The sequence below is a fragment of the Amphibalanus amphitrite genome, unplaced genomic scaffold (genome assembly GCF_019059575.1).
Source record: "Amphibalanus amphitrite isolate SeventyFive unplaced genomic scaffold, NRLGWU_Aamphi_draft 000065F_arrow, whole genome shotgun sequence".
NCBI lineage: Eukaryota > Metazoa > Arthropoda > Thecostraca > Balanomorpha > Balanidae > Amphibalanus > Amphibalanus amphitrite.
Window position 1 is genome coordinate 1,282,434 of NW_024881561.1, and position 19,502 is coordinate 1,301,935.

Consider the following 19,502-nt stretch of genomic DNA (forward strand, 5'->3'; position numbering starts at 1 on the left):
ATTTTAATTTCTTTGCCAGAGGAAGAGTCACAGATGTGAGATGAAGTATTTTCCTATATCTAAAGTTATTTGGGGAAGTGAAAATGAGGCCATATTTCATTTTGTGTGTGATATCTGCGCATCAATGACAATGTGGCGCACAAGGCGCGACAGCTAAAATTAATTTTGATTTTCGTCATCATCATCAGGCTTTATTGTGGGTTTTTCTCGCTCTTTTTGTTTATATTTCAATTCATATTTTTGTAACATCGTTGATATACGGCCTTGCGTTGGACGATTTCAGGTAAATTGCTTTTCAATGTAGAATATAATGAGGGTTTCATCTCTTCATCCTTGCCGGCCTACTATAAGTCGAAGTGGTTAAGTCAACTTCACTGACTTCAACTTATTGTTTGCTTACTGTTACCGCTGTTGGATTCAAAGCTGAAACATTTTACCCATCAGTAGCAAGATCCTATATACAATCACAATCAGTAGATCAAGATCAAGATCAATATGAAAGATTGAAAGCATTCAAGTTTGTAGGTGCTTATGTACAGCCCTTGGTATGTAACTGCTTGGGCCTTGGGGTAACGGTGGGGCAGGCGCAGGTGTCGCCAAAGTGACGCCTGCCACACCGTTACCTTGCTTGGTAGGTATTTTTTTCTAGACAAAGTGAATAATGGCTTGATGGTTTTTCTGTTATCAGTTGATCAGAGACATGATAAATATACAATGAATAACATAGATATGCCATGTGTCTCTCAATTTTGAATTGTTAATCATTAAACAAATTGTACACCAAGCATGGCAACAAAACCAATCTGTGACTTCAATTGTTTTAGGTTAAAAAAAAATAATGAGTCAATTGTATGCCTGGAGTTGGACCCTACCTATCAACCCTGTAGCTAAGTCACTGAACTTGCAGTGTCAGGTTTTTAATGGTATAGATAAATATCTCCAGTGTGTGGTCTGTGTTGGTCAGAATTTTCTTTTCAACAGTGTGCAAAGAGTACTGTGTCCTGACTCCTGCACTGTGTCATGTGTGTGCTCCACACTCCTTGCTATGGGAATTGGGAATTCATTCTTAAAAAATGTTGAAACACATCTTTGAAGAAAAAACTTTGAGCATTGAAACAGCAATCCAGCATCCAGACTTCAGTTAGTAAGAATCACTGGGTTTTGTTAATTATTATAATTTTAAAGATACATCTTATTTAGTAGTGCTAATCAAAATGTTTTGCTGGAAGCCAGCCTGTCACTGTCTTGTGGCTGTCTTGTTAGGTAGCTCCAAGGTAGATGAAGTACTGATATCTGATGTCTCCGGCACAGCAGGCCGCTGCGATGTCTGGCGCGCCGCTGACGCAGGCCTCCAGCCCGCCGCGGCCGCAGCCGGTGCCGCCCGGCCGGGTGCTGGTGTCGCTGCGCTGGCAGGGCTCCGAGCTGGCGGCCGTGCTGCGCGCCGGCACGCTGCGGCCCCTGTTCTCGGACCGGCTGGGAGTGGCCGACTTCCTCCCGGCGTCGGATACGGCCGTGCTGCTGCTCACCGAGCGCGACCTGATGAGCCCACAGCTCTGCCGCCGGCGGCTGGTGACACTGGCGCAGGCAAGCATGCCGCACAAGGTCAGATCGCTGTCTTCGGTTTTACGCTGCGGCTACACACAATACAGCTTTGGGCATGCTGTACATGCACTATGCAGTGTTTGCCTTGTGCTTTCCTCCCACTGTTCACACAATACTTTGTTGCAGTCACAAAGTGTTGTGATGTGACCTGTGTTCGTCATATCGTTCCGTCACTGCCCATCTCCGACCGCCCGGCCGGTGAGGAGGCCCCGCCCGCCCTGTGACCGGCCGTCCCTGCTGCTGGCCGCCAGGTGGCCGTGCTGGAGCGGACGCCGGTGACGGCGGCGCCCTGGTCCGAGCTGCAGCTGGAGGCGGCGCTCGAGCTGCGACTGGCCGCGCTGCCGGTCGGCTCGCTGGCCGAGCTGCCGCAGCTGCTGGCAGAGCTGGCGGCGGCGGCCGAGCGCGGCGCGCCGCAGCCGCTGGCGGGCCGGCCGGCCGACGAGCCGCCCGCGGCGCGCCGGGTGGCCGCCGCGCTCACTGCCGTGCCCGGACTGGGCGCCAAGAAGGCGGACGCGCTGCTGGCCCAGTTCGGCTCGCTAGCGGCGCTGAGCGCGGCGGCGGCCGAGCAGCTGGCGCCGCTGCTGGGCCCGGCCCTGGCGCAGACCGTGCACCAGTTCTTCAACGGCTGACAGTTGACTGGGACCAGATCAGCTCTTCAACGGCTGACGACACGGCTATTAGCAGAGATCGTGCTCAGGTCCGTGCACCAGTTCTTCAATGGCTGACGGCACGGCTGTCTGACCGGTGAACTGGAGCGGTGACCGACCGCGAACGGAGCGTTCACTCAGGCTGTGAAATAGTGCTAAATAATTTAATCGAGTCGGCGGTATCTCGATGAACTCTACTGTTTTCGCCTACGATGCATAAGAATAGTACACACGTCTGTTCCCACGACGTATAGCGCGGCATGCGTTCAATTGCTGTAAACGTAACTTGTGTCAGTGAGTGATTATGTTTTTAACCGTTCAAGTGATGCCATGTGATAGGTTCTCGTATCGTGCCAGTACCGACCATGCGTTAGGTACCTACTTTACGCATTTCTATCCAAGTTTCTTACTTTGAGCGTATCTCAGCACGCGGGTCCGCACCATACGTAACAGCATTCTTCGGAGATGTATTGAGCTCAATGAATGAAATGCGATGCATATCAACAAATCTTTAAGTCTTTGGAAGATAATGGATTTTTTATGTACCGTTTTTATGACCAATGACTCGCAGCATCTCACGATAGCTGAATGACGCCTATGAACAATCACATCACGGCTATAACGAGACATCTTACCCACACTTGCGTGAAACAGTCCGCACAGCGCGTATTCACACCAGCCTTCCCTGATCATCCGTAGTGCTCCACGGGAGACCCGACGCCGACAGCTCACCGGTCGGCGGTGTCAGCGGGGGCTCAGTCGACGCCACAGTCGGGGCCAGCCATGACCAGAGACCATCGGCCCATTTGAGTTCGTAAAAGACTTGGCGGTGATAGCTCGGTGATGGAATAGACCCGTCGGCTCACTGCGACGGTAACCACAGTTCTCTGCATGGCCTGGACGGCGTCAGAGTAACCACGTTCCACGGTCCGCACAAACACGAATGCACCGGTTCCCACTCAGACGGTCAAGTTCTTCCACTGTTGGTTCAGACGTTCACATCTGCGCGGCCCGGACCCTCGCTATCCCTCACCGGTTCTGGTGCGCGGCGGCGGTGATGTCCCGGCACATGGCCGCGATCTGCTGCTCGTCCATGTGCTCGCAGGCGCAGATGGCGGCCGCCACGGCCGCCGTGTACCGCAGGCTGTCGCTGCGCGCCCACACGCGGCCGTTCATCCCCACGGCCATCTCGAAGCGCAGCTCGGAGCCCAGCCGGCCCAGCAGGCCGCACAGCGGCGACAGCACCTTGCGGCACACGTGCAGCGGCACGCGGAAGTCGAGCGCTCCCTCCGCGGCCAGCACGCCGAGGCCCTCGGCGCGGCCCTTGGAGTTGACGCACACCAGTTCCGGCTCCATGTCCTTGTTGGCGACCAGCAGGCGCGCCAGCACCAGGTCGCCCACCTGCACGTTCGGACGGTTCTTCTTGGTGGCGCCCTCGAAGGACAAGTAGGAGAGCACGGCCGGTTCGTGAGCGCCGATGTCCACCCGGAAAAAGTCGCCGGCGCGCGCGGTCACGGTGCCGATGACGCACTGTCCCCGGACGGGCACGTACCGGCGGCAGTGTGTGTCCACCCAGTGGGTGCGCGGCGCCCGGAACCGGTGCACGCCGGGCTGGAGGACCACGCAGCCACGTGGATCACGCCGCAGTCCCGGGCCCAGGTCCACGTCATCCTCGGCCTCAATCACATCACCTGGCAGAACAAACTCCAGTCCCTCTGGGGAGGCCATCTTGCTATGCTGGAGGATATCTGATGGTGTCTGAAACAGGTGGGGAGGGGCAAGTTAAAAAAAAACTTATGAAAACAGCTGTGCACACTCTTAGGCAGATCCAGACAGTCTACGGCACTGTGCATGTATGTATGTTTGAAGTATCATCACAATCATGGACCATCCACATATGGCATGGTGGTCACAGTGGTCATTGGTGGACATACCTATATTATCATGACACTGTGCATGATGGGGGGGGGGGCATCTACCCCGAATGCCCCCTGGAATCTGTCAGTGTGCAAGCTTAAAAATGCTGATGATACACGATTCTCGATCATGCACTGCTGAGTGCTGACTGACGATATATTGAATTTACTACATGTCGTGCTAGTCAGGGGGCATGGCCACTGGAGTGAGTTAGGAATAGGATCAAGGCCCTAAAGGTAGTAAGGATGGTTTATAGTGCACTTACGGCTACTTAGAAGCCAAAATTATCTGCTAGCAAATGACAAATGATATTCTAGCTGAAAATGATCAAAACCAAACAAACGCACACCCAAAGGAGTGTAAAGCTGCTCGGAAAGGACCACATCCAACAGCTAAACACTCGCTAACTTCCGTAGCATTCCACATTTCAATTTGCGAAATAAGCATACGAACTCGTTGTTTATAACTGTCCCACCTGCGCCAGTTTCACTAATCTTGGATATTCCTGTTCAGCGGTAGTTCAGCGTTCAACCCAATGTCTGTTAATGCTGTTTTTTTTTTAAATAAATACCTATCAATAACAAATATTTTTGCAAATTATGTTTTCAATTACCTTATTTGATAGTTTTGTCAATAAAATTAGCCAACATCTGAAAAATATTCAAAACATTATTGGAGAAAATGTACGTTGACGTCATTTCAGAGCAACCGAAACTGCTATCGGTCTACCACTGAACGGACTTGTTGATTCGCATGTTGTCAGTCAACATTGCATGCAGTAAAGCGAAGAATTGAGTGAGCAAGGGTGTGAGTTTACAATTTATGAGATTTGAACGCTGATTCAGTGAAGTAAAGTGATTATTTGTACATTAGTTTTTCAGAGAAAGTTATCTAGCATTTGTAAATCTATGGCGCTTCATCGATGTCAGAATTGGATACGACCTGTGGGAAATGTGAGGAATTCTGTCTCATTTATTCAGAAGGTATGTCGCGTCCATATTGAAAAATAATTCAGTTATGTATTAACGTGGAAGCATGCATCTTAACTTATTAAGATTTAATATCAAATGTATTTAACTCACATCAGTATCAGTTTAACCCAGATCTGCCCACCGTATCATTTATGATACGATGAGTCGCTCGACCGTTGCTAGGCAACCGACTTCCATCCGAAAGACGCCGAAACTTTATTTTGTGATGTTGTGTTGTCAGTCGTGTGTACTATTTCTAGAGTGGGTAACCTTTTCTATATTTCATATATTTTCCGTGTAGCATGATTAAACAAAAACAGCTGCCCACAGAAGTCGTAATTTACCAGACCCAATAATGCCGACGTTAGTATGCTAACTAGTGCTTTCTGCCAAACTGCTCAATTTTGTGGCAGCATAGTACCAAATGTTCAAGCTCACACACCAGGTGGTTGAATACATTCTTGCGCCAAAGCTGGCGTGTCAGGAATGATAACAACATATTCGTATCATATATGATACGGTGGGCAGTTTCTCACATTAGCCTACACAATTACTTGTCCCTAATCCGCATGTTTTCCGGTCACCTCGGAGCAAATTCTAGACATTCTAGTGGTGGATGACGATGTTGATGGAGGTGACGTCTTGGTAAAACCATCGGAGGCGTCCTACGACACGGACGAGTACTCTGGTGATGATGAGGATGTCACGGAAGAACGTGACCTCAACCGGCATCCTGCTCGGCAGCTGTGTGTTAGGGCCAGTGTGCAAGGAAGAATAAACTTTCCGAAACGCGATTCCGAGAAAGAAGACGTCTCGGAGACCTTCAGAGATGCATGGTTAAGCAGCGTCGTTGTTGCATCCCAGCAACAGAAGTCGAGAAGGTCCTTGAAGCGACATGAAAAGTGGGCAAAAGGGAACACATCCATAAGTCTAAATGGAGCACGTGCCTGAAGTCTGAGGTCGAGTGCAGTGTCACGAAGGAGGATATCTTGTCCTTTTTGTTTATAGTGTCAGAGAACTCGAGGTCAGACTTCGACGATGTCAAAAGCGTGAAACACCATGACCTTCCGGACGAGCTTGAGGACTTCGTCATGTATAAAGGAAGGGATGTCTCATTCAGAGAGGAATCACGGTATTGTGTGACTCGAAGCCTGAAAGATGCATACTGGTGAAGACGATCACAGGACAGTGCCCTTGCTTCCACTTCAGATCTTTCGTCTCTTTGCTTCGAGACCTTCCTGAGCTCTGACGCTGGGCCAGCAACGTTTCCGCTTTACCTCGCATCTCTGAAGGTCTTCGAGACGTTTTCCGTCGGAATAGTGCCCCGGAAAGTTTCTCTTCCTCGCACCTCGGCCCGAGCATTCAGCTACGGAGCAGGATGACGGTTGATATCACGTTTTCTTGTGACATCCTCATTATCACTAGAGTATTCGTACGTGTCTTAGGACGCCTCCGGTGGTTTTTACGAAGACATCATCTCCATCAACATGGTCATCCACCACTGGAATGTCTAGATTCTCTGCCAAGATAAGTCCCAGTGACTTGAAGACAGACGTTAATTGGTAAGTTACTGTCTATTAGTGAAGAACTGGCCACGGAAATTGTATTTGATACCTTCCAGCCCCAAAAGTAAGCATTATGTCAGAAAGCACTAGTTGACCTACTTACCTATAGGTATCTATGGGTATGGTCAATAACGATTTACTGTTTCCTTGGTGTCATTATTACAAATAAACTCAAAGCTGGCAATTCTGAGACGTTTTCACAAGTAAAATTATAGGCAAATGCAAAGGCTCGTTAAGGTGCCATAAAAGTGCGAAAATGCCCAGCGTATCATATATGATACGGCAATTTCCGACAAAACGAGTACAGCCAACAACAAATGACACATGCTGGTAAGCAATGTGATTCAAAAGTACCCCAAAACCAGCGATACAAAAAAATCTGAAAACATTTTTGTTCTGGGCAGATCTGGGTTAAATCAAAGCAAAATCGCACAAACAGAGTTTTGTTCGGTTATTTTGATTGATATATTTTTTGAAGGTCTTCATCATATTTTAAAGTTCATTTAGAAATCATGTGGCAAATTGTAATTAAATATTTGACGATTGAATCCTTGGGTAGGTACCTACCCAGGTACCGACCACTGACTGCTGAGTGTTCAAAATATTCTGATGGAGGCCAGTGCAATGAAGTGTTTGCTACTTCAACCCTTCAAATTTTTTCAGGCTTTCCTGAAAAATGATCTGCCAGCAGTGCAGGTGAAGGGCATCGAGGCTCAAGTTCCAAAGGATGACCAGAGATTCCCTGAAAACACTGTTTGGCCTGATGAATTGAAGTGGGCCAACACCAACAGGTATGAAACAGAAGAATATGACTTTTGTCAAAATTTTGAAAGATGAATATCCCCATTTTAGATTTTAGCTGGTGAGAGTACCCTGTAATCTGCCCCCCCCCCCCCATCAGATATCATTTGTCCCTGTACTTGTCATATTTCCCTGTCACATGTCCCTGTCAACTGTCACCACATCTCTGTCTTCTATCCATGCCCTGTCATCTGGCTGTCACCCTTGTCATTATCTTCATATCACTGTCAGTTTTCACCCCATCCCTGTCCCTGTCTGGTGTCTGTCACCTGTCCTGTCACCTGTCACTGTCACCATGGTCCCCATCACCCATTCTTGTTGCTTGTCCTGACACCTATCACCTATCCCTGTCATCTGTTCAGTCACTGGTCCTGTCCCCTGTCCTGTTACCGTCCTGTTACCTGTTCCTATCCTTATCACCAGTCTTTGTCACCAGTCCCTAGCATCTGTCCCTATCACCTGACCATGTCATCTGTTCATGTCACCTGGCCCTGTCACCTGTCTATGTCACCTGTTCTGTGACATGTCACCTGGCCCTGTCACCTGTTCTGTGACCTGTTACCTGGCCCTGTCACCTGTTCTGTGACATGTCACCTGGCCCTGTCACCTGTTCTGTGACATGTTACCTGGCCCTGTCACCTGTCTATGTCACCTGTTTTGTGACATGTCACCTGACCCTGTCACCTGCCTTGTCACCTGTCCTGTGACCTGTCACCTGACCCTGTCACCTGTCTATGTCACCTTTCCTGTGACCAGTTTGTGCCATCTATCCCTGTCATGTAGTCTTGTGCTCTGTTCCTGACACCTCTCTCTGCCAGGTCACCATGTCACCTGTTCGTGTCACCTGCCTCATCACTTGCTCAGTGTCTTTTTCCCTGTCACCTGTCCCTGTCCCTTTTACACTGCCAACCACTCATGTTACTTGTCATCTGTCACTGTGCTCTATCTCGCGTCCCTCTGGTACCTATCTGATGTTTGCCCCTCCCCCCCCCACCCCGGCAGCCACCGGCGGCCGGCTATCTGTCGCCCCCCCTGATATCTGAAGCTTGCCCCGCCCCCTCCCCCTCCTCGGGCAGCCACCCCACCGGCGGCCGGCCGTCTGTCGCCCCTCTGACACCTGATATCTGCCCCCCTCCCCCTGCGGCCAGCTTTCTGTCGCCCCGCTGATCCTTGACATCTGTCCGCCGGCAGCCACCGGCGGCCGTCGCGGCCGTACCAGCCGCCGGTGGACGTCCACTCACAGCTGTCGGAGGTGTTCCGGGCGGTGCTGGGTCCCGCCGCCGGCGCCCACACGGCCGTCGGAGACCTGGCCGCCAAACACCGGCTGCTGACGGCCTGCGCCGACCGGCTGGGGCACCACGTCACCAACAGCCAGCTGCACAACATCACCACGCTGGGTGAGTGGTGCTGCACAACATCACCACGCTGGGTGAGTGGTGCTGCACACACCACGCTGGGTGAGTGGTGCTGCACACACAACGCTGGGTGAGTGAGTGGTGCTGTAAAACATCACCACGCTGGGTGAGTGGTGCCGTACACACAACGCTGGGTGAGTGGTGCTGCACAACATCACCACACTGGGTGAGTGGTGCTGCACAACATCACAACGCTGCGCTGGGTGAGTGGTGCTGTACACACAACGCTGAGTGAGTGCTGCTGCATAACAGCACAACGCTGGGTGAGTGGTGCTGCACAACATCACCACGCTGGGTGAGTGGTGCTGCACAACATCACCACGCTGGGTGAGTGGTGCTACTGCTGCACAACATCGCCACGCCGCTGGGTGAGTGGTGCTGTAAAACATCACAACGCTGGGTGAGTGGTGCTGCACAGTGCACACACAACGCTGGGTGAGTGGTGCTGTACACACAACGCTGGGTGAGTAGTGCTGCACAACATCGCCACGCTAGGTGAGTGGTGCTGCACAACGTGACCACGCTAGCCCGGCAGTTGCTGGGGTATTTCGCCACCCACCGTTTGCTGGGGGGGGGGGCGTTAAACGCCCCCAGCCGATAACTCGAGAACCAATAGGCGCAGCGAAACACACGAGGCGGCAAACGAAAGAACGCGACGAGACGCTTCAGATGAGTACTTTAAAGTTGAATTTTGAGGTCACAGGTCGGGTCAAGGTCAGGTCAAACACCTGAAATCGGGCTTTCAGTAGCATGGACTTCAAGACTTCGCAATGAGCGCCTCTCGTCATAAACTCTGTCAAAACGGTGCACAATCCATCATATAAGGCCTACAAGAGTGTCAGCCCCATGTAGGGGTCAGTTAAGCATAGGTCAGGTCAAGGTCAGGTCAACCGGGTAGGCACATATCCCCGAAAATCAAAACTGATATTCGCAGCCTGTGACACATGTTTTATGGGTAATTTGGGGCGTAGAACACGATGGTGACATTCATTTTATCATATGTGTACGTGTTTGGCTCAAAAAGTTCAATTTAAGAAATGTATGTATCATGGTCGTGAAGTAGTCACGAGAAATTGCCAAGATTCAGATCAAGATTTTGGCAAATGCGAAACGATAATCAATAATCGAAGATAGCCATTTTGTTGTTCATGGTATTGGCAGTCTAATGCCGTTTACGGCATGTCTGTATGTCTATTCTGTGATTTTATATGATTTTTTGAACATATGCCGTTTTTGGTCGAAAACTCAGAAATCATGACGTCACTAAAACCTCGATATTTCAAAATTTTCCGACCGATTTTTTTTAAAATTTTGTCACAATAGACTTAAATCAATTCCCTACAGGTACCAAAAATTTGGCGCGCCTGCGGCGCGCCGTTTTTATGCTATGGCCCGGCGAAAAAAGTGGGGGCGTTTAACGCCCCCCCCCCCCAGCAACTCGCGGGCTAGGTGAATGGTGCACTGTACAATTTACATTCAACATTGCCTCGTTACATCAGCGTGCTATATGACATCGTTACATCGCTATTAATTGTGATAGGATAGGCCACAATTAATACAGTCGCTACTTATTGTGTATGATAGACCCTGATGACTACAGTAGTTCGTGCGAATGTTATCATCGTCAAGTTTCTAAAGCAAGTTACTGATTGCAACGTGTACGTTGCCCGTTAAAAGTCGATAGGAAGCAGACAGTGATTTATGCAATGCGAATCGAATTCCGAGCATGTCACTCACACACAGAAGCCCACGCTAAACCAATACCTGCGTGTCTGAACTAACATGCAGGTGTTATTTTCATGTGTCGCTCACCCGCCTCATTTCACTCAGGTGACGTCATTTCGTACTACTCGGAGCCGGTGACCACCAGCACTCCGCTGGAGCAGCTGAGTGAACAGGAACTCCCCAAGAACATACACGTTCAGCTCGAGTACCTGCGCTTTCACCCCGGTGAGTGCTGGCCGGCGACTTCGCATCGTAATCCTGACATCATCAGCCCATGGGTACAAGTACACATGTCTCAAATTGTCTTTGGTGTCCCTGTGGTTTCTTTATCTAAGGTTTTGAATACTGCTTGCGACTTATGTCAAATAACTTCTATGTTCAATGCTGTCAGGGTCCTTTTTAATTTTTAATATCGGTTCCTTTCAGAAACGGATACTAAGTTTGGTGGTGTGACTGCCTTCCCGAAAAGTTCGACAGTGGTCTCCTCTATAAAGTACAAGAAGAAGTACCGCGGCTACGCGACGCCCAAATCCTGGCCATACAAGTAGCCGCTAGTCATTTGCAAGCTGTTGTAATATGTACCGTCTGTTGTGTGTGACAATATAGACCATCTTTATACACGGTGTTGGTTATTACTTCATTATTTTTTTATCGAACTCACCCGACGTGTATTCAATGTATTTGACCACTCTTTTGTCGAATTGACTTGACATGTATTCAACGTATTTGACTCAGGACTGGTTTTCATTATATGTCTGATGTCACAAATCTATTTTTACCTCAAACCCACGGAAAGCTGCGTGAAATAGCGAAAAACAACACACAGCTGCCCTTGCCGGGCGGAGATGGTGCGGTCTGACTGTTCAACTTTCTGCTGTGACAACGGTGTTCGGTAATCCAATAGCGCCTGAGGGCCCATTCTCTGGCCGCGAGACCCGTTCGGTGACCTGCAGCCTGTGGCCGACCTCTCTTACGGCGACTGCTCACCGCGCCTGACTGTAAGCACCCGGTGAGCAGTCTCTGTAAGGGAAATCAGTCAGTTGTCGTCGCAACATCCGCAAACGATCCGAGTGGCGAATAGTGCTTTCTGCCTAGTGCTACAAGAAGATCACCGTTGCAGTTGCAAAACGGATGTGACACCCTGTAATTTCACCTCATTAGACGGGCAGTTGCATGATATTGTGTGCGAGTTTTTGCTACCAATGATCCAGCATTTGCTCCAAGGCCATATATAGTATATAGATTTATAGATTTGCTCCGTTTACATTTTCGGGCGTTTCATTTGACATGTTTGATGTGGCTCCCTCGGATAGCTGACACGGGTCAGTGAGTCTGCCGACCGTTCTGCTCTCCTCTTTAACCCACCTACCGCACCAGGGCCCTGTATCACGGCACGCCGCTGCCCGCCGCTGCCACGCATTGGCGCTCGGTATCCATGGAAACGTAAACAACCTTGTTGATTCGGTTAATTCTTATGAAAACCCAGCGCCAACCCCTGGCAGCGCCGGGTAGCGCCGTGCCGTTAACCAGGGCTCGGACGTAACGCGGCTACAGCGGGCGCTGCCTGTGCCGTATCATACCCAGCGGCAGAGTGCAGCTACCGACCTCCACTGCCTGCAGAGCGGACCCGGCGTCTGCGGACTGACGACCTCGCCCGGACTCGCGACCAGGTGAGTGTTCGACTCCGGCGTCACGACGTGTGTTAATGTCGTGATGCAAGGCTTCAAGGGTCACCTCCGGTAAGACTGGGATGGTGCTCATCTTTTCCTTGCTACAGCAGCAGACGTGCATACCGGGAAACGACTCGGCCCCGTCACTGGGTCCTGTGTTGAAATGTTTATGCTACAGACACTTCTTTTTAACTAAATTTGTTAATTAAACCTAACTGTTAACGTGCTTGTCCTTGTGTTATATGAGTGCTGGTTCTTCATTACATCACTCAATTACACTCCAGAGATTTTAAAGGCGTGTTCTCCTGTTGCAGGTCCGCCCTGGGGGTCAGTCGTCCGTCCGGCGCCGGTAGATAACAGGCAAGCGGCCCCTCTGATCCGCACTAAATGCAGCCATATCAGTCTTAGAGCTAGTGCGCTTGCTTTGTGAATGTGTACGACAGTGTAGGTAATAAGAAAAAAAAACGCATTATTTCGTAGTTAGAGCCCATCTTTACTCTCATTGCTTTGTTTTCTCAACGTCGCACTTCTTATCTTGCTTTCCTTCATAGAATGCTCGCCCTCCGCCTTCCCTGTCTATTCGCACGCTTCTTGGGCATTCACTTTAGTGAAAATTCGTTTATCTGCGCAGCTGTACTGCATTTCGCTAAAAAATAAGGCGAAAATTGTTAGAGCAATTGGGAGTGTGAAAAAGGTCGAGGGACTTTCTTAAACAGACACTGAAACTTCAGCTATGACATCATGGTCGAACAACTACAACCGTCAGTAATTGTTTCTCACCACCGCCAAGCACTGGCTGTCTGGGCGGGCCGCGTTGACTGTCTCTGCGCCCCTATATTTTCTGTCTGATGACGTGGTCATACAGCACCACCTGCGTGTAATTGGGCGACGAGACCAGGCTGCGCGTCGAACTGTCGCCGGGAGACTCGACCCGCGGGTCCACGCTCACCACCTTGCGGTCGCGGCGCGACTTGAACACCAGTCCGTGCACGCTCTCTGAGAGGACCTGCCAGTTGGGCGTGTTGTTGCAGCGCGCGTGCTGCGTCTTCCAGTTGAAATAGGCCATATCGCTGAGCCGCGGCATCAGGCGCGCCCGGCCACTGAAGTACTCTGAGAAGTCGTCCGTCTTGAGCCGCTGCGCGTAGTCGACGTAGCCGGAGATCTCCTGGTTTCGCTCGTTGAGATTCCGCAGGAAGATGACGGTGGTGAGGCTGCCGTCGCGGTTGGCCGCCTCGCGGTCGGCCAGCGCGCGCAGCAGCGGGTCCTCCAGCAGCAGGCCGTCCGAGGCCAGGGCGTCCTCACGCGCGTCGCGGCTCACCTTGGACGCCTCGTACTCGGCGCGCTTCTCATCGAACTCCCTGCGGCGCATGAACTCAGCCGTGCCGCGGTAGCCGAGCTCGACGACGGCACGGGCCAGCGTCTGGTCCTCCAGGTAGAACATGTCCTGCCAGGAGGCGATCGAGTCCAGGTAGGCCTCGTACGTCTCAAAGTGCGCCACCGCGTTGACGGTCTGCAGCTGCTCCTCGCTGGCCATTGTGGCCGGTTGGGGTGGCGGGCTCCGGCCCCGGTCTTCAAGGTGGTGGGAGCGCTCGGGCTAGTATTGGTAGTATCGGAGCTCGTTGTTACTTGGTTGGGACTCGGATGCACGTTTGTTGGGCCAATTTACTGTGAATTTATGACCGGATAATGTGTTTTCAGCGCGTGGGATGAGGCAATGGTTTGATTGTCTTGGAGTCGGACGGCGATTTGCTCGCGAGCTGTTTCAGGGCTTTCGTTCGTTATGCGTTTGGGATCAGGGTATATTGAATTAGGTTTGGGACTGGTTTGGGACCCCTATTTCTTCGAACTCGAACCAACTCGAACAAGATTCTGAGACTTTTCAGACCTCGTGAGTTTTCCGTCACGTAATCCTTCATTGAAGTGGTGGGACAGGCATGCACCATGGACCGAAATTGCACGTGTCTAGGTAATGGCTCTAACTTCGACATGAAGCAAAGAGTCGAAAAATGGTCTCAACGTTTAAATATGTATTTAAGCAATAACAACAGCATTTGCATTTCGCAGTTCGGACATCTCGTCTGACTTCCTGCAATTGCATGCTCTTTTAACCCGCGCACCGACGGGGGGGGGGGCGGATATCCGCCCCCCTGAGGTTTTTCGCGGATAGCGGGAAAACCGCGGCGCGTAGCGCCGCGAAATTTGGTATGACTATTCTCTCATCAATTTTACACATGGTGTGCAAGTTTGAACCTCCTAACTTTTAAGGTCAGGTCACCAGGTCACTTTGAATGACCCAACCTCAAGTCACTTTTTTTGCAACTTTGTCACCGTGCCAGAGCTACAGTAGATGTCGGAGGCCTTTGAAAGTCGCAGGATGTTATTAGGTCATTAGTAGCTACAATTTGTATATCTCGGAATTTTGATGTCGGTGACCTAAGGTCAGGTCAATTTCGCGACCTCCCCATTATAAGTCAATGGGGGAAAAATCAACTCCCTGTTTTTACCACTAAAACGGGTCGGAATGGCCCCATATACCATACATGACTTCACATACGATCAACCTTCACTACCTTGAGGTCTGTTTTGCTGTTGGGCAGCTGTAAGGTCATGTGACGTCATCAAAGGTCACCAAAGGTTTTTTGCCAATAACTCCTTACAGGAACAAGATACAGCCGCGCAGATGGTCTCATTGTGTTCAGCTCGTCAAGACGCATCGAATGATATACATGATGACCTCAAGGTCACGTGACCTGAGGTCAACCTTTGACCTTGACCTTTCGAGGTCAACATATATATCATTCGATGCGGATTGACGAGAGGATCACGATGATGCCCTTAGTTTGTTCCTATCTTGACTACTTCGAAAGTTATTCGAGAAAAACCCTCTCCATATCTAGCGCCGCCATTTTGACTTTTTCGACCCCTGTGACGTCATCTTTGACCTGACCTGAAAATGACCTTAGTAAAAATTGTAGACCTTGTCCGTGCGTATCCGATGCCGTTTACCGCTTGTCGCTATCTTGCTTCGTTCTCGAGATCTCAGGGGGGGGCGGTCATCCGCCCCCCCCCCCCCGTCGGTACTAAGTTGGCGCAGACCCCCGTCGGTGCGCGGGTTAACCTCTGTAGGAAAAATGGTTGGCCATCGACTGCTGATCATCCCTCAGTGCTCTCATTGCAGTCACATAGAAACACCTAAGGCGTAAGACATTTCATTATCGTTCAACCATAGCCCAACCTCAATCTCACAGTTACTTTATATCGTGATCTACGAATCACTTTCGCACAACTTCCATCCAACATCTCATCAATAAACAATGCTAACGAACACGATAGCGCCGCATTTTCCTTACTATAGCAGAAGTAGCTATCATATTGGGCCCTCTTTTTAACAACGGCTACAACAATCCACACGGCTCAGTCTACCCCGCCTGCCGACTGCTGTGACCGGACTCGGCCGCCGCCTGTCACCCTGAGGTTCTGCTCGCCCAGTCGCCCTCCCCGGTGTGCCGCTGTGGCCGCCACCGGTCAGGGCAGGTAGCCGAGCGAGTCCTCGATGTCCTGGTCCGAGTAGCCGTGCCGCAGCCGGCGGCCGGCCGGCTCCGGCTCGCTGTCGCTGCCGCTGCCGCTGCCGCCGCTGCTCAGCAGGTTGGTGGTCTGACTCAGCCGCAGTCCGGAGAAAGTAGCCGCAATCTCGGTACTCTTCTTCAGCGTGAGCACGTCCTGCTCTCGCCGGCGCTGCGAGCCGCCGCGGTGGAACACCCGGCCCGCCTCGTCGGCCGCCGAGACCACCAGAAACCGGCCGCCGCCGCCGCCTCCGTCATCGGCCGCCGAGCCGATGCCGGTGTCTGTGCTGCCGGCTCGTGACAGCGAGGTGGCCCGGCCACCGCGCCGCCGGTGGCCGCGGCCGCCGCTGCTGCCGCCGCTCGACTCCCCGGTGGAGGCGCCGCGCGGCTGCTGCCGACGGGCCCGCTCCGATAGCAGGTCGGCCGCGCTGCGGCGCCGCTCCGCCCGCTCCCTGTCGGCCTCGTCGGCCGAGGCGCCGCGCTGCAGCGAGCAGTAGCAGCGGTCGCTGCCCGAGCAGCTGTCAGCGTCACAGGTCAGCGGCAGCTCGATCAGCGAGCGAGACGGCCGGCGCTCGCCCCCGCCGCGCGGGGAGTCGAAGCGGTCCGCGTCCCGATCACAGCCGCAGCGGGCCGGGGAGCGGCGCTGCGTCCTCCGCCGCGACCGGTCGGGGGCCGGCTCGCTGTCGGCCGACACCGAGCCAGATATCTTGGCAGGGAACTCGTCGGCCAGACTCTTGGCGGCGGTCTCCTTTTGCTTGGCGTTTCCGCGGGCGTTGTAGAGCTTTCCGAACGGCGTGTGCTGTTTGAGGTAGGCTGACGGGGACTGGAAGCCGCCCGTCCGCCAGCCGAACCGCGACAGCGACTTTTTGGTGGCCTTGAGCACGTTGCTGATGGTGCTGCTGCCGTCGGACGTGCTGGTCTCGCTCTCGCTGCTGAAGAGCGCCCCCTTGCGCGTCTGCTTCTTCATGATGCTCTTGCTGCGCTGGTACATCTCGTCCTTGCTGAGTGTGAGCGCCAGCCGGAGGAGTAGCTCGCGGTGCTCGGGCCGCAGCTCGCTGAACGACATGCCGCCGGGCGCGATCACCCGGCGCAGCACGTCATCCACGGTGCGGATGCCGTCGCGCTGTTGTAGGTGCGCCAGCAGCTGTCCCAGGTCCACGGCCGGGTCGGGCGCCGCCGGCGGCGGTCGCCGGTCGGCCGACGAGCTCACCACCTGCAGCGCGCTGCGGCTCGGGTCGGACGAGCTGCGGGCCAGCCGCCGGCCGCCGCCGGCCGCCGGCTCCCTCTGCCGGGCGGCCTCGGCGGCGGCAGCCACCAGAGCCGGCACGGCGCCCACGCTGCCCGTCCGCCGGCGCAGCGAGCCGTCACTGGGCGCTGCGTCCCGCGCCCGGCTGCGGACACTCTCCCTACTCGGGTCCCGCTCGAACCCTCGGCCGCGCGAGCTCCCCCTGCTGCTGCTGCCCCGGTAGAACTGTTTCGGGTGCATGCTCTCTCGGCTGTTGTCGGGACTCAGCTCTTCGCGTCTGCGCATGCTTTCTCTGCTGCTGCTCCTCTGAAACTCCTTCCTCCGTACACTGTCCCTGCTGCTGCTCCTCTGAAACTCTTTCCTTCGTACGCTCTCCCGACTGCTGCTCCTCTGGAACTCGCGTCGTCGCACGCTCTCCCGACTCCTGTCCCGGCTCAGCTCACCGTGCCGCCGCAGACTATCTCGGCTACTGTCGCGGCTGAGACCGCTCTCTCGGCTCTGGTCCCGGCTGTGGTCCCGGCTCTGGTCCCGGCTGAGACCGCTCTCCCGGCTGTGGTCTCGGCTGTGGTCCCGGCTGCGGCTCCTGCTGGAGCTGTGGGGACGCTCCGGGTCTATCTGCTCCCCTAGCGAGGCCCCTCTGTTTGACCGGCGGTCGGAGCGGCGCACTGCGTCCTGTCGGCTGGGCGGGCCGGGCGGCGGGGGCGGGGCGCGCCGCCGTCGCTGCCGCCGGGCCGGCCCCAGTGCGTCCTCAGAGCCGGAGCCGCCGCTGCCGCTGACCAGGATGGGCGCGTCGGCGGGCCGCGGCTGCCGGCGGCCGCCGCTGCCCGCCTCCGGCTGCATCCGCATCAGCAGCGCCTGGTACAGGTTGGCGGCGATCACGATGGCGTCCTCGGCGGCGGCGCACACGAACCCGTGGCACTCGAGGGCGCCCAGCGTGCCGGGCCGGCGCATCACGCAGGCGAGCAGCGGCGGGTGGCGCGCTGCCGGCGCGTCCGCCGGCAGGCTGCCCTCGTCATCATCGAGCAGCCGGCCGCGCTCGGGACTCTCCGGGTCGCAGATGAGTGGCAGGAAGCCGAACCGCAGCCGGCCGCCGCCGCCGCCGCGACTGGCCACGAACTTGACGGCTGCCCACACGGCCACTGTGGTGAAGGGGTTGAGCAGCTCCTGGTCGCGCCCGTAGCGGACCCGCAGCCCGGTGTCGCTGATGGACAGCGAGTCAGAGAGCTGCGCGGCGCGCCTCCGCCGCAGCCGCGGCACGTACAGACGCTTCAGCGGCTGCTGCAGCTGCTCCAGACGCGTGGCGTTGTCGGCCACCTGCACGGCGCCCAGGTATTCCACTGCGAACTCTGTGCCGTGGCTGGGCCGGCCGACGGCCGCCTCTGTGGGACCGGGTGTGACGACCGGCCGGGTCCAGAGGGGTGCAGAGCTGCTGACCGGCACCAGGGCGCCTGCCTGACCTCCGGGGCCGCCGGCCTGACCTCTGGGACCACCTGTCTGACCCACGGGCCCGCCGGTCTGACCCCCGGGACCACCGCCGCCGCCTGGAGGGGACCACAGGGTGGTCGTGGTCGGGCGCGCCGGCACCACGCGCGGCGGGGGCGGTGGCGGCGGCGGCTGTTTCCGCTCCGGCGGCGCCTCCACGGGCTCGTAATCGCTGTGTGAGGAGCTGGTGGTGGCGGCGGCTGCTGCGGCGGCGGCGGCCGGTCGGAACAGGGAGTCGATCCGCTGCTTGTAGACGGAGCTGCTCGAGTCCGAGTAGGTGCTGGACGAGTCAGCGTCCAGCCGGAAACTGTAGCCGTCCGACACGGGCCGGCTGGTCAGCATGGTCCGCCGGTGGCGCCGCCCGGCGGAGCGCCGAGCAACTGAGCTTCGTACGGCGGCCGGCTGACGGCGCTAGTGGCGACACCTGTCGGAGAGAGGCGAGAGTGGTCAAACAGACCATTTGGCAAACATCTGTCGGCTTTGCGATGTGACAAGTCACGATACGGTGAGCGGGCGGCCGTCGAAGCGGATCGGCTGAGAGTGGACGCCGCGTGTGGTGGGCGGTCGCCGGTGGTCATCGCTCACTGCCGACCGGGGAGACGGCTCCTCCGTTAGCGGCCAACGACCAGCCGGACGCCTTTCCTGCTAGGTGCAGTGACTGAGGCGCTGAGGTGTAACACCGTCGGCGTTGTTAAATAAACATTGAAGCCTGTTGAGCCTGCTTCAAGATCCCCGGCTGCAGCGTGTTCCCGTGAGACCCATGGGACATAACTGAACACTTCGAGACCTGGACAATATCCAGAAGTCTGTGACCAGGTGAATGTTTTCTGCGTGCTTACGTGATTCGAGCACGGAACTGGGAGCCTGAGACTGAGAGACTGAGGCTGTGGTTGGAAGA

General features: G+C 54.5%; 5 protein-coding genes across 12 annotated transcripts; 2 read left to right on the forward strand and 3 right to left on the reverse strand.

Moving 5' to 3' along the window:
• Positions 1–169: 169 nt before the first annotated feature.
• On the forward strand, positions 170–2,753 carry LOC122378779 (Fanconi anemia core complex-associated protein 24-like). Of its 4 annotated transcripts, none has more exons than XM_043360249.1 (3): positions 170–283; positions 1,312–1,602; positions 1,854–2,269. In XM_043360249.1, exons 2-3 carry the CDS (start codon positions 1,324–1,326, stop codon positions 2,229–2,231), a joined length of 657 nt encoding a protein of 218 aa, XP_043216184.1. In that variant the 5' UTR covers positions 170–283; positions 1,312–1,323; the 3' UTR covers positions 2,232–2,269. The 4 variants fall into 4 exon arrangements, with proteins under 4 accessions (XP_043216184.1, XP_043216188.1, XP_043216186.1 ...); XM_043360253.1 differs by having other exon boundaries at positions 1,312–1,584; XM_043360251.1 differs by having other exon boundaries at positions 1,315–1,602.
• On the reverse strand, positions 2,700–4,616 carry LOC122378778 (exosome complex component RRP40-like). 3 transcript variants are annotated; one of them, XM_043360247.1, is made up of 2 exons: positions 4,432–4,616; positions 2,700–4,007 (listed from the first exon to the last, which is right to left on the reverse strand). In XM_043360247.1, exon 2 carries the CDS (start codon positions 3,975–3,977, stop codon positions 3,279–3,281), a length of 699 nt encoding a protein of 232 aa, XP_043216182.1. In that variant the 5' UTR covers positions 3,978–4,007; positions 4,432–4,616; the 3' UTR covers positions 2,700–3,278. The 3 variants fall into 3 exon arrangements, with proteins under 3 accessions (XP_043216182.1, XP_043216183.1, XP_043216181.1); XM_043360248.1 differs by having other exon boundaries at positions 4,514–4,615; XM_043360246.1 differs by having other exon boundaries at positions 4,575–4,601.
• A 310-nt stretch (positions 4,617–4,926) lies between these two features.
• On the forward strand, positions 4,927–11,261 carry LOC122378775 (39S ribosomal protein L50, mitochondrial-like). Of its 3 annotated transcripts, none has more exons than XM_043360242.1 (5): positions 4,927–5,149; positions 7,366–7,493; positions 8,695–8,900; positions 10,749–10,868; positions 11,070–11,261. In XM_043360242.1, exons 1-5 carry the CDS (start codon positions 5,075–5,077, stop codon positions 11,189–11,191), a joined length of 651 nt encoding a protein of 216 aa, XP_043216177.1. In that variant the 5' UTR covers positions 4,927–5,074; the 3' UTR covers positions 11,192–11,261. The 3 variants fall into 3 exon arrangements, 2 of the variants coding, with proteins under 2 accessions (XP_043216177.1, XP_043216178.1); XM_043360243.1 differs by having other exon boundaries at positions 4,930–5,119; XR_006256073.1 differs by having other exon boundaries at positions 4,953–4,973.
• A 1,884-nt stretch (positions 11,262–13,145) lies between these two features.
• Positions 13,146–13,847, reverse strand: LOC122378773 (cilia- and flagella-associated protein 299-like). Its single transcript, XM_043360240.1, has one exon. It carries the CDS (start codon positions 13,845–13,847, stop codon positions 13,146–13,148), a length of 702 nt encoding a protein of 233 aa, XP_043216175.1.
• Positions 13,848–15,727: 1,880 nt separating this feature from the next.
• On the reverse strand, positions 15,728–18,946 carry LOC122378774. The gene is made up of 6 exons (XM_043360241.1): positions 18,758–18,946; positions 17,900–18,499; positions 17,213–17,794; positions 16,276–17,089; positions 15,973–16,170; positions 15,728–15,822 (listed from the first exon to the last, which is right to left on the reverse strand). Exons 1-6 carry the CDS (start codon positions 18,944–18,946, stop codon positions 15,728–15,730), a joined length of 2,478 nt encoding a protein of 825 aa, XP_043216176.1.
• Positions 18,947–19,502: the final 556 nt, after the last annotated feature.

What these genes read in the sequence shown, in the direction of transcription:
- LOC122378779 (XM_043360249.1), top strand. Translation starts at nt 1,324, where the DNA reads ATGTCTGGCGCGCCGCTGACGCAGGCCTCCAGCCCGCCGCGGCCGCAG. An exon ending in AGGCAAGCATGCCGCACAAG is followed by an intron (nt 1,603 to 1,853) that starts GTCAGATCGCTG and finishes GCTGGCCGCCAG; the next exon opens with GTGGCCGTGCTGGAGCGGAC.
- LOC122378775 (XM_043360242.1), top strand. Translation starts at nt 5,075, where the DNA reads ATGGCGCTTCATCGATGTCAGAATTGGATACGACCTGTGGGAAATGTG. An exon ending in CTGTCTCATTTATTCAGAAG is followed by an intron (nt 5,150 to 7,365) that starts GTATGTCGCGTC and finishes AAATTTTTTCAG; the next exon opens with GCTTTCCTGAAAAATGATCT. An exon ending in GTACCTGCGCTTTCACCCCG is followed by an intron (nt 10,869 to 11,069) that starts GTGAGTGCTGGC and finishes GGTTCCTTTCAG; the next exon opens with AAACGGATACTAAGTTTGGT.
- LOC122378774 (XM_043360241.1), bottom strand. Translation starts at nt 18,946, where the DNA reads ATGCTGACCAGCCGGCCCGTGTCGGACGGCTACAGTTTCCGGCTGGAC. An exon ending in CCGCCGACGCGCCCATCCTG is followed by an intron (nt 17,795 to 17,899) that starts GTCAGCGGCAGC and finishes CCCAGCCGACAG; the next exon opens with GACGCAGTGCGCCGCTCCGA. An exon ending in TGCGCCGGCGGACGGGCAGC is followed by an intron (nt 17,090 to 17,212) that starts GTGGGCGCCGTG and finishes AGCGCGCTGCAG; the next exon opens with GTGGTGAGCTCGTCGGCCGA.
- LOC122378773 (XM_043360240.1), bottom strand. Translation starts at nt 13,847, where the DNA reads ATGGCCAGCGAGGAGCAGCTGCAGACCGTCAACGCGGTGGCGCACTTT.